Here is a 13,610-nt window from a genome sequence, read left to right as displayed (position 1 = left end):
CCATATTCCTGGAGGGATATTTCCATCACATTTTTATTCAGAATAAAATCAGAATCACAAATGAGAAAAAAAACCCTAAAGCAAAGCAGCAGACCAAATAAATCAAAGGTCCCCAGCTCTGAGGGTGAATGACTTTCACATCACCTGGGCTCCTCTTCCTTGTCCACAGGACCTGAGTTTGGTTCTTAGCACCCATGTCAGGCAGCTAACAACCACTGGGATCAGTTCCACAGAATCTGATACTGTCTTCTGGCATCCTTGGGCTCCCACACTCACAGAATGAATATACACAATCATCCAAAAAATAAAAATAAAAATACGAACAACCCATGAAGGTAGAGCTGGTGGAAAGGAGCTGGACCATTGGTGGCATGACTTTGAAAGGTGATCCTGGGATCTCCACATCTCCCCTCTCATTTCTGCTTCACAGAAGCTGTAAGAAATAGAGTTTTTCTGCCACATTTACCTATGATGTCAACATGGACGCAAAAGCAGTAGAGCCAAGGAACTATGGGATAAAATGCCTGAAATTATAATCCCCAAAGAATGTTTCTTCCTTGTTATAGCACCGTAAGGAACAGGAAATGGGTGACTGGGCCCAGGACAGGTGAATGAGCACATGTCCTTAATTCCATCCTTGATATCCCACGTGTTTAAAAACCTCAGCTCTGGCATACATGATGCTGTAATGAAAAGCAGGGAACAGCACCCCACCAGGGAACACTCTTTGTTCAGGGTTCTCTTGGCACATGGCTCTCCTTTTCAGTTCCAAGTCACATTTCCCAGAGGCAATTGTAAAGACAAATATTTGGTTAAGAAGGGTATCTTACATCCATTGCTTATCCAGGGGGTCATTTAATTTCAATAAAGAGGTAGAAATTAGAAACAGTAGAGTATGTAGGACCCTGAAAAGGTTAAGAAGGACACAGTTGTTTATTTTACTGATACATCCAAATGAGAAACAGGTATTTTAGCAGGTGTGGACAACAGTTGTGCTGCTATCAACACAGGAGAGTAAACACAAATGTTGCAGAAAAGGAAGCTGTACCAATGTGGCTAAAGAGGAGGATGTTGGGGGGGATGTTTGGATGAGAGATGCAGGTAGAATCTTTGATCAAGGTTTCCCTTCCCCATCAGAAGACTTTGACATAGATACTACAGGATACTTTTGGTATACTTTGGCATCATGTCTGGTCCCCTGCATCTGCATGTGCTTCTTGTAATGATGGGACCACTCAAGGCTGCACTCCGACTTTGCAGAGTTTTTAGCAGAGTTTTCCTCATGTGAAAACTGAGAACACCTTTGTCTTCAAATTAATTTAAAATGCATTTGCTTATTCTTTAAGAATGTTATATATGCTGTCTTTGTTATTTTTTGTTACCTGGATACAGGTCAGGGTAAACCAGCAAGAGGGAACTTCAATTGGAAAAATTCCTCCATCAGACTGTCCCACAGGCAAGTCTGTAAGGGCATTTTCTTGAATAATGATTGGTGTAGGAGGTCCCAGCCTACTCTGAGCAGTACTGACCCTGGGCAAGTGGTCCTGGATTATCCAAGGAAGGTGGCTGAGCAAGCCACCGGTAGCAAACCAGTACACAATATTCCTCTTGGTCTCTGCTTCAGTTCCTTTCTCCAGGTCCCTGCCTTGGGTTACTGCCCTGTAAACCAGATATGTTCTCTCCTTCCCAAGCTATTTTGGTCATAGCACTTACCATAGCAAAAGAGACTAAACTGAAACAGATGTTGGGAGCAGGTTCATGGATGCTGCTGGGATAGACATGAACATGCTGTTTGCGGGTAGAATGTGGATTGTGGAATGTATTTGGCACTTTAGCCTGGAAAAAGCACTGTAGGCTCAGAGTCTACTGGGCTATTCTGTATGAATTTGAAACAATGTTGAGGGCAAAGCAGGTGATGGAGGCTGAGCTTGTTACATTTCAGAGGGAAGAATAGACTATCGGGATTGTTGGTGTGATATTTTGTATATAAAACTCCTGAAGGTGAAACCTGTACGGCACTGAGAAAACAGATGCTGGTCAGCTGGAGCTGAGGAAATCAGCTGTGATTAGTAAGAGACCAGAATCACGGAGGCAAAATCTTCTGGAAAGTGTTTACTCAGGGTTAACACCCAAAGCTGTAGGCCAGAGGAGTCAAAGCTACATCACAAGCTGGCAACAAACTTGGAAATATCTAAGAATCTTCCAAATGGTGGGAAACCGCCGTACTGAAGGTGTCATAAAACTTGAAACACAGCATCATGAGAAGTCATTGGCGAAGATATAACCTTGGTTACTGTAGAAACCCCAGGATTGGAAGGGCCATGGGGAGAAGAAGTCTGGTACCGTGTGTAGTGTCAGGGTTACAAAAGAGAAGCCAAGAAGCCATTGGTGAAGGTAGAGACCCCATCATATTAGTGATGTCTGGACTGTGAGACAACAGCCAAAGTAAGCAACAACTATGGGATGGAGCTGGCCTGAGTGTAGGTAAGCAACTACAGTTTATAAAAGTTTATAGTGAACTTCTTTTATTCATTGATATGTATTCTTTCAAAAAAATCAAAGATAGCTTTAGTGTTTCCATATCTTCTTTTGCACTCAACACTGTGGTCCCTTGATTCATTTTCTAATTGAGGTACTAGAACTAGAAATGTTAGTAAGTGGTCAATTTCTGGTCTTCAGCTTTTCTTCAACCTGGATGATGTGCCCATTTTCAACTATGACCACGCACAACTGCACTGCCAGCAAGCATGCAAGCCCAATGCCAGGATAGAGGCTATGACAATGTTGATGAGCTAAGCAGAGTCTAAACAGGGAAAACTTGAGAGTACGAATCTGGGGCACTGTTTGAGGGCATGGAGAACGTTGGTTTGACCATTGTCACACAAAGAAGCAATGGTGTGGTGTGCCTAAAGGCATCGGTGCCATTGGTTTGATCATGCCATGTGGACATTAGAGCATCACATACAGGAACAATGGTGTGTATTGCCTCAGGCATGGGATTGCACGAGGTGGTGTGTGGAAGCTGCTGGACTGGACACAGTAGTGGCATGCGTGCCCAGCTTACCTTTCTGGCAGAAAGGCCCTTCATATGGTGAGTTGGTGCAGTCACAGGAGTAGCCACTGTGCTTTTCCACACACTTGCCCCCGTTGTGGCAGTTGCTTCCATAGCTGCTGCAGTGACCTGGGCAGCCAGGTCTGACTCCAGATGTGACCTTTGCCCTTTCTTCCAGATCCACTTTCTGCCCATTCAAGTGTAAAGAGCGGATACATCCAAGAAACCCTTTCTGTCTTGACGATGTCCCTCCTAAGGGTGAAAAAACAAGAGGGAAAACATGAACAGTGTCATTGCTATATTTCATAGATATAACCAGTAGATCACAGAACCTCTGACTCAGAAATCAGACCACTTCCTGCTATGTGATCTCTCCCTGGACAGGATGGGAGAGCCTGCTCTGACCATGCAGCTCTTCTTCTTGTTGTAGCTACAGACAAGGCCTGCACAGTTTCTACAGCCATGACACCAGAGGGCCTTGAGGACTGGATGCTAATGATGATGTCTAGCATGTAGATTGGGGTATGTGGTATGGGACTTGTCCCCATCTTCATGAAAATCTGTAGGATTAAAATGCCCTCTTCTTGTTCTTCGGAGCTAAGAGCTCCTCACTCTCATTTCGGAACCCGTGGGGCTTTTGTGGTCTTCATGCTATTGCTGTCTGAAGGAAGCTGTCTGCAGGGTAATTTCACCTCAGTTTCCTTCTGTCGACTTGTAACATTGTATTACATAAGAGTAATATCTTTGTGCTAACACTCAACTGAGGTGGTATTGTCAGCCCTGATGAACTTTTCTTTAAGATCCCAGTGAGAAAAAAAAGAATTTAAAGAAACGTGAAGTCAGAGCTGTGGATTTAATTCAGTTGGTAGAGTGCTTGCCTAGCATGCATGAAGCTGAGATCAATTGCCAGTACCACTGAATTAAGTAATCATGGCTGTGCACATCAAAAATCTTAGCACGCAGGATGTGAAGTCTGGAGGATCAGAAGTTCAAGATCATCTTTGACTATATAGCATGTTGGAAGCCAGATTAGAAAATATGAGAACATGTTTCAAAGAAAAACATGCCCAGAGAGAGCAGGACTAAGAGAGACATAACTCTTCTTAGATGCATAGGAATGAAAGTTTATATGACCATGGTGTCTGCATGTAAATAAAATATGGATTTTTTTATGCAGCCTATAGTGTCTTCATGAGAAATAAAACAGATAGAGTCAGATTGTCCTTCCTGGCAAATTCCAAAGAGAACTGTCAGATGCACCAAAGAGACGAAACTGCAATATATTCCTTTATGCTTGCGCACTATAGGACTATGCACTGGGAGATGGAAAGACTGGTGTTGAGGTTCACCTCCATGTCACTCACTGGTTGGCCATATTGAGCACTGAATTGTTGGATTTTCAGCTATTCCATCTGTCATTCCATGTTTTTAGAGTAAAGCTTACTGAGGATCATGGAGTGTAACGTGTCTTCAGGGATTGTAGTCCTCTGGGTCCTTCTCTTTAAGTCTTGACCTATTGCCTAGACTCAGTAGGTGCATTATGTATTATCTACTTTTTGATCTTAGAGTTATCTATAAAATGCTATTTAGCAGATAAGATTTCTCCACTCAAATTGAGACTTGGGCTGTAATCCCACTCTCAGCCAAGATATATCTGGAGCCTGTCAGGAGAGGGTTCAATACTCTCCATCAAGCATTGAGCAGATTTAAACTTTCTCATTGTTTTGTTCACAGAGAAAACCCTACTCTCCCCAGATATAAGAGAAATGTGTGCTAAGAGAAAAGAAGTTGGAAAGCACAGTTAAATCCCATTAGCCTGTATGTGTGCTCTGCTGAGAATTCTAGGAGATCCTAAAAGAGGCAGAGGACCATTCTGGCTTTAGAAAACAGGCATTTAGTGTCCAATCTTCTAGCTCAAGGTTATATCATAGATGAGTAGAGAGTGCATAAAAGTCCTTGAAATCTGCCTAATGTACTAATGAAACATAGAAAGAATGGGGGAGGGGAGAGAAAAACAAGAAAGGAAGAGGAGCAGGAGAAAATACTGATGGTAGAAACTACACATCAATTATTTTCTGTATTTATAGGCTGAGACTCATTCTTCTTGAACACTTCATGCCACAACTCTATTAAATTTGGTTTACAATGTAACTAGATCTGTGTGCATACTTATCAAAAAAGATAGGCTAGGCATTAGAAATTTGCCATTTTGGATAAGAAGTATAAGTGTAAACAAAGCAAATAAAATTATAAATTGAGGCTGGGGATGGATCAGTGAGTAAAGTGCTTACCTCACAGACATGGAGACCTGAATCTGATCCTCAGAACCTAGGGAGACTGCATGGGACTGGACTAGGTCCTCTGCATTCCTGAGACAGTTGTGTAGCTTGGTCTGTTTGAAGGGGCCTGGCAGTGAAATCAGGATCTATCCCTAGTGCATGAGCTGGCTTCCTGGAGCTCATTACCTATGGGGGACACCTTTCACAGCCTTGATGCAGTGAGGAAGGGCTAGGACCTAACTCACCTGAATGTACCAGGCTTTGCTGACTCTCTGTGGGAGACCTTATCTTTTCAGAGGAGGGGATGGGAGGTGGGTTGGGGATGGAGCCTGAGGGGGAGCAGGAGGACTGATGGCAGGGGGATCTGCAGTTGGTATGCAAAATGAATAAAAATGTTCTTAATAAAGAAAAAAAGAACCTATAAAAAGACTAAGTGATGTGATGTATGCCTATAATCACAGTGATATAAGATATGAGGTGGAGACAGGCAGATCTCTGGAAAACCACAGTGTAGATGCTTAGAAATATACCTTCCTTAATCCATCCCAGGTACAGTGGTTTGAATGAGAACAGCCTCCTCAACATCATGTTTGCATACGTGCTCCCCAGTGAGTGGAACTGTTTGAGAAGGATTTGGAGGTATGACCTTGTCGGAGATGATGTGTCATTTGGGACTGGCTTTGAGGTTTCAAAAGCCTATGCTATCCCCGTGTATCTCTCTCTACCTCATACTTATATATCAAGATGCAAGCTCTCTCTATTGCCCCAGTGCCATGACTGCCTGGCTGTTGCCCTGCTCCACATCATGATTGTCACAGAGTCTACCCTCTGCAACCATGAGTGCAATCTAAGCATTTTCTTGGTCATGGTGTCTTATCACAGAAAATAGGAAAGTAACTAAGATACCAGGTTACCAAATCAATAAACACACATGAATCACTGCTTGAGTCCAAAGAATAAAAAAGAACATTCCTGAGATACAAAGCTAGTCTCTTACTCTGAAATATTGAAAAAAAATTGAGTTTGCTTCCAATTCTGATAAGAATGCAGGCTGAGAGGCCAAGCCTCAATTACACTGTCTTGTCTGTTTCAATTTCGGTGAGTAAGTCTCCTTTAACCACAAGATAAATCAATGGCACACACAAGCTGATCACAAAGGAAGGCTCATTATTTCTTTTCTGGGGTTATATGCAATAAAGAGGGGAGGATTTATGGGGCCTCACACTGGGTTCTGTTTCTCTTGCTCTGCAGTCACCTCCCTTCATGGATTTGAATAACTCTTCATTTATCTTCTTGGTGTCATTTTTTTCTCCTAAGAGTGGTTGTGAATGCAAGATCTATTGTACATTTTCTTGCCTGTGTGGCTTAGTCAACAAGTTTATAAATGAAGAAAGGGTTGCTGGGGTAATTTCTCTGGTAAAAATGCACTTCTCAATGTAGAGACATATAAACTAAGCATGATTTTCCTCAGACTAGAAATTCAAGTCCTTCTACATGCTGAGAGAGCACCATGACATGAGGCCTTGTGCAACTACCTTACAGAGTGAGCTAAAGTTGTGCTTTTATAGGCTGTGCTTTGTTTTTATAAAAGAGAAAAATCTAAAGAACAGATTCTTTTTTATTATAAGGAATATACAGACTAGGCCACATGTTAGATAATTTTAAGAAGAATACATGTCAACACAAAACACACACACACACACACATATGCACAACCATGAATATATTCACATATAGAAACACATACAAGACAAAAAGACAGCCAACAGATTGGGAAAAGATCTTCACCAACCCCACATCTGACAGAGGATTGATCTCCACAATATATAAAGAACTCAAGAAACTAGACATCAAAGTACTGAACAGTCCAATTAAAAAATGGGCTAAAGAGCTAAACAGAGAATTCACAAAACAAGAACTACAAATGGCTGAAAGACATTTAAAGAAATGCTCAACATCCTTAATCATCAGAGAAATGTAAATCAAAACGACTCTGAGATACCACCTTACACCTGTTAGAATGGCTACGATCAAAAACACCAATGACAACCAATGTTGGAGAGGATGTGGAGCAAAGGGAACACTCCTCCACTGTTGGTGGGAATGTAAACTTGTACAACCACTGTGGAAATCAGTATGGCGGTTTCTCAGAAAATTAGGAATCGAACTACCTCAAGACCCAGCCATCCCACTTTTGGGCATATACCCAAGGAATGCTGATTCATACCATAAAGATACATGCTCAGCTATGTTCATAGCAGCACTATTTGTAATAGCCAGAACCTGGAAACAACCTAGATGCCCATCAATGGAAGAATGGATGAAAAAAAATGTGGTACATATACACAATGGAGTACTACTCAGCAGAGAAAAACAATGAAAGCATGAAATTTGCAGGCAAATGAATGGAACTAGAAAAAATCATCCTGAGTGAGGTAACCCAAACCCAGAAAGACAGTTATGGTATGTACTCACTCATAGGTGGATTCTAGATATAAAATAAGAACAATCAGACCACAACCCATAGAACCATAGAGGCTATATATATATAGCATGGAGGTCCCTAGGACGACTGTGGCTTATAATAAATTTCAGTTTTACTCAATTATTGTAAAAAATTAGCCAAATGAATGGAAACACATGAACTATGAACCAAAGGCTGAGGGGCCCCCAGCTGGATCAGGCCCTCTGAATAGGTGAGACAGTTGATTGGCTTGATCAGTTTGGGAGGCAACTAGGCAGTGGGACCAAGTCCTGTGCTCATTGCATGAGTTGGCTGTTTGAAACCTGGAACTTATGCAGGGACACTTGGCTCAGTCTGGGAGGAAGGGACTGGACCTCCCTGGACTGAGTCTACCAGGTTGATCGCAGTCCTCGGGGGAGGACTTGTCCTGGAGGAGGTAGGAATGGAGTGTGGGCTGGGGGTAAGGGGAGGGTGTGGGAGGTGGGAGAATAGGGGAACCCATGACTGATATGTAGAACTGAATGGTATTGTAATATATATATATATATATATAAATGTCACCTCCTAGGATGGAAATGGGTCCATAGTCAACTCAAAGCTTAAAGTTGATCATTAAAGTGAAACTTTATTTAAAAAAAAAAGTAATGTTAGAAAATAAAGATAACTAATCCTCACTACAAATCATAAAATGACACCCAAAAAATTGAAGAATATTATGTTTTAAGAGACTTTTGAGTTCAACATTTTCTTTGATAAGTATTTGATATTTGATGTTCTATGCCTAAATAATGTGTAACATCTCTAATTGTATTATAATTATAATTTATTTCTAATATATGCAGTAGAAAGTTTTAGTTTTATTAATCAACTAGAGAATGCTTCATGTCAATAACCACAAATAAAGCCAATAATAGTGTCTTTGAATTTACATTTATTGAATATTTTGAAAACTGTTCTTTATTCCAGTTCTTGAGATGTATGGGTGACTTTTCAAGTTTTCTTGCTTTATAAGTTTTAGAGATTTTTGAAATATAACATAAATTTGTATATGAGAAGTTTTCATTTTAACCAGGCAGAACTACACATGCCTTTAATCTCAGCACACCAGAGATAGAGGCAGGAAGATCTCTGTGAATTCCAGGACAAATTGGTCTAAGTAGGAAGCTTCAAGCATGCCAAAGTTATGCAGAGAGATGACAAAACAATTAGCACTATCTGGTCTTTCGAAGGACCTGGGTTCAGTTCCCAGTATCCACTACCTTCAAATCATTTCTGCTCCTGTAAGTAAGCCCTGACTCATAGTCCTGTAAGCAACCCCAAATAAACTCATTTATTTAGCAAGGTGGACGTTGGTGGTAGCCATAATTTGATCTGTTGCTGACACTTTACTTAATTAGACGGTTCTACATGTGTCCTAGGAATATTAAAAAAAAAAAAAGAAAAGAAACACATACACATAAACACACACATAGACCACATACAAACACACATCTATACATACATGTGCATGTATACACAGAGACAACACAAGTACACATGCACACATACATGTATATGCACAAGAGATAACACAAACATGCACACAGAGAAAGCACAAATACATGTACACACATACATGTACGTGCACCCAGAGACATGTACACACACTGTTAGAGGACATGTTGCAAGAGTCCACTCTCTCCTTCTACAACATGGGCCCTGAAGATTAAACTCAGGGTGTCAGACTTGGTGAGAGTCTGTAACTGCTGAGCTATTTTTTTCATTCCAAAGTTGTCATTTTTTTAAAAGAAAGAAATCCTAGCAAAATTCAAGAATGTCTTCCATTGAGAAGTCAGATGGCAATGCACCTGCTTTCTTGCTGGCTTCTGTCCAGGACTCCACCCAGATTTAGCAGGCTGAGTTACTTTGCTGTCTTTGCACATACATATTTCAGCTATCATTCTGATACATTTTCCACTTCAAATTTTTGCATCTTGACTTACATACAGTTGTTGGGAAGCTATTATTTTTTTCAAATTATAACAGTCCTTCCTAGAGAGGATCTTTAAGACTTGTGATGTAAACAAAATTTGTGCCATTCACAAGCCTCTCCCAAAGGTTATATGTAGCTTTGATTTTTACTCTTTGGGGTCCCACACACAACTCCCAAATAAATACATGGAGACTTGATCTTACTTGTGAATTCCCAGCCTTAGCTTGACTTGTTTCTAGCCAGTTTTTCTAAGTTAAATTATCCCATTTCTTTTTAACTACATTTTGTCTCTGAGCTTTGTACCTTTCTTTATTTTGTATATCTTTCTTTCCTTCTTACTCTGGGGCTGAATGTATGGCTGGGTGGCTGGTCCCTGGCATCCTCTTCTCCTTCTTCTTTCTCATTCCTCCCCTTCTTCTCTTGAGCCTAGATTTCTCCTCTTACTTATTCTCTATGCCTGTCAGCCCTGACTCTCTCTCTCTCCTGCCTCGCTATTGGCTGTTCAGCTCTTTCTTAGACCAATGAGGTGTTTTAGGCAGGCAAAGTAACACAGCTTTTCAGAGTTAAACAACTGCAACATAAGAGAATGTAATACATCTTTGCATCATTAAACAAATATTGCCAGCATAAGTGAATATAACACATCTAAAAGTAATATTACACAACAGTTCTATAAGTAATAACAATTGTTGGAACAGGATATGCTTTAAGAGCCCCACCACCACCACCAAGATTCCTGTAAGTGGTTCAGAAACCTTGAGGGATGCAGCTTTTATGAGTCTTCTTCCAGGCCATAGGGAGCTGTCAGTGAGGCAGCTACCTGAGCCACCCATTTTCCTGTGAGCAAACCTCATTTATAATCATAAAAGAAACCAGTAAATTCACTGTCTCAGTAAGTTATACTTTAGGGGAATTGCTTCTTTGTTTTGTAATGTTTGTTCTTTTTAGAGTGAATACATAGTTGTTCACATCTCCAGGGGGAAATTCACACAATAGTTTACTATACAGTTAGAAGAGTGGAAAGATGGCTTTATTCTTAGAGTGGTTTTCAGCCTTTCTTTATCATCTCAGTCTTAATCTGAAAGTTCATAGATAATCAAACTAATTTTATTACTCATTTCAAGCATGCTAGAGTTATATTACACATTCCACTAAGTTCATCTAATTCTCAATGAGAAAGGAAGTGGTGTTGCTGCCCTTCACTCTGAACAGTGAAGACATCAACTTAAAAATGATTACCTTGGCTAGGGTCAAGAGTCAGAAAAATTTTGCATGGCAGAGCTGGGGTGGAATAGGATCCCCTGACAGGCAACAGTACAGAGGACTCCCAGCCCTGAATTTGTGAGCTAAGCTATTATGCTGAAAATTTGAAGTTAATGCCACAACAAAGAGAATCTACTTTCTTCTGCTTCTCTCTTACACGGTTTCTATTCCAAGAAGCACACATATACACATCCATGTATCTATTTGGTGCATGATATCAATCTTTTTTATAACAAAATGTGTTGGTTGGATAGTATATTGAGAAGCAATTTGGTATATCATATCTCAGTTGGCCCTGGTATCAGGTGAGTTCATTAGGATGGGGGTTCCTTGGATTAAGTGTGAATCAGTTCTTAAAATGTAGCTTAGAATGCTAAACCTGACTTAGAAAAGCACTTGAGAAATCTTCCCTGTCTCCAAAGAAGTGCCTTTATGTATGTGCCCTCTCCAACCCTGCACAAGCACAGGAATCTCCATTTTCCCAAGTTCTCCTCTTTACCTCCTTTAGTGCCAGCACTGAGTGGGCCAAATGTGGCTCTGATTTAACAAAAATTATTATGTTAATGTTTTCCTGTTTTTATGCTTCATCTCATTATATCTCTTTCTCCCTCTCCTTTTCCCTTCTTACTTCACCCTACTCCTTTCTCCCCCCCCCTCTTTTCTCCTACACTTAAGTATTCAGCTATTTAATCCCTATGTGAAATACTTTGTCTAAAGCCAGTCAATAGCCTACAGAAGCTTAACATCTGTCATGGAAAGCTTAATCATTAATTTGATGGATCTAGAACTCCATAAGAGACAACTCTCAGGCATGTGTGTGAAGAAGTGTCTATATCAGATAAATTGAAGTGGGAAGATCCATCCTAAATGTGGGTGGCACCATTCCATTGTCTGCTTTCCTGGACTGAATAAAAAAAATGGAGAGAGAGAGAAGCACCAGCATGCATTGCCTCTGCTTCCTGACTAGGGTTGCAATGTGACCAGCTGCATGAAGCATGTATATGAACAAAAGAAAGAGGCAAAGGAGGTCATGCACATGCAAATATGGATATGCAAATGCAAACATGCATTCAAACCACACACACATATGCATACATAAAACTCACAAAGCAGAAATAATGAAACTGTCAACAGTCCCAATGGTGAGACTGTACCTCAGCTATATATTACATATTTAAAGCTACATCCTATAAAATTTCTTATCTTCTGCTCAGTCAATGAACTGGGCAGCATAGCTTTGTTGCAAATATCCTTAACTATCATTGCAACAAACAGTGTTGAGTTACAATATTGATTCTGAAATCTATCAAACAATGAGTTATTGATCAACACTTTTCATGCTGTCACATTGAAATAACCAGGTCAGTGCCAGAAGTATGTCCTATTTTATAAGATGCAGCCTGTGTCTGGTACACAGAAAGTACTCACGATCACAGAAGAGTGCTGCTGGCTACTCTAGTTTGATTTAAAAATCCTCCCATGACTAAAGGTATCTGGACAGGCAGATCCATATTAATATTTAAACTGTGCCATACTCAATCTATCCTAATCAAGACACACACTCTAATAATGGCATCCTTTGGTACCTGCCATAGATAAGCATCTAATGTCTCCACATTTCTGAGTGATGGAGGACAGAGTACTTTATTTGGGTAATGTAACTATGCTGGTTAGTTTTGCCAATTTGATATAATACAGAATCACCTGTTATATGATTCTCAATGAGGGATTGTCTTGATTAGAGTGGCCTATGGGCATGTCTTTGAGGGATAATCTTGATTAAGTTAATTCCTGTGTTAGGACCTAACATAAAAGTAGGTGGCACCATCCTTTGGTTTTAGGTCCTAGACTACATAAAAGAAGAGGAGCTAAACTGAGAATAAACATGCATGCATTCACTCTCTCTGTACTTGACTATGGATGTAAAGAGTTACTTCAGGTCCCTGCTTCTTCTTTCTTAGTGATGGATTCTAATCTGGAACTGTAAACTGAATAAGCCCTTTCTTTCATGTTGCTTCTGTTGGAAAATTTTATCACAGCAACTAGACAGGAAACTAGGACAATGACTAAGCAAACCTTTCATTCATTTATTCATTCATTCACTGAACATGAATTACACAAAAAATGAAAATGTTGGGTCTTCAATTGCCTTTGGCCCGATGACCTTTGCCAACATACCTGTCACTGAATGCTAAAGAGTGAGGCACAAATCAACAGACAAAGATGACCTACAACAGAATGTTTCCCCTTTTTAAATTTCATCAGGTTAAACTCAATAAAGCACAATAATTTCTGAAATGGGCTCACTGGAGAGAAGCATAACTGAAGTGAGCTTGCTTCTCAGACTGACCTTGGCTACAACTCTATCAAGATGTTTCATCCAGTGCCATCCACATGCTTGCACAACTCATTGAATTTGTGACCAATTTAAATGTGTGGTGATAAAATTTGTCACAAATCACTGCTGCCTCTCTTCCATTTTAAGTTACACAAAGTTCACCTCCTCTCTGTTCTTGTGATAGTTGGGGAGCTTTGATTGTGTAAAAAGCCAATCCTCCATCTTTAGATCCTGAAGATAAA

The 13,610-nt window shown here is 40.3% G+C and overlaps 1 protein-coding gene across 3 annotated transcripts in view; it reads right to left on the bottom strand.

Annotated features, from left to right (window-relative positions):
- Positions 1-13,610, bottom strand: part of LOC114701108 (contactin-associated protein like 5-1-like) — a 902,756-nt gene that overhangs the window by 129,792 nt on the left and 759,354 nt on the right. For all 3 annotated transcript variants that reach the window (XR_005092928.1, XM_037211055.1, XM_028881060.2), the window contains one exon: positions 3,065-3,304. Coding sequence is in view for 2 of the 3 variants with exons in the window: in XM_037211055.1 (XP_037066950.1) it covers positions 3,065-3,304 (240 nt within the window). In the remaining variant the exon portion in view is untranslated. The remainder of the gene's footprint in view (positions 1-3,064; positions 3,305-13,610) is intronic.

The sequence above is a fragment of the Peromyscus leucopus genome, chromosome 15, assembly GCF_004664715.2.
Source record: "Peromyscus leucopus breed LL Stock chromosome 15, UCI_PerLeu_2.1, whole genome shotgun sequence".
Lineage (NCBI taxonomy): Eukaryota > Metazoa > Chordata > Mammalia > Rodentia > Cricetidae > Peromyscus > Peromyscus leucopus.
The sequence above is the reverse complement of the archived record's forward strand: the minus strand, read 5'-3'. Positions and strand labels throughout refer to the sequence as shown.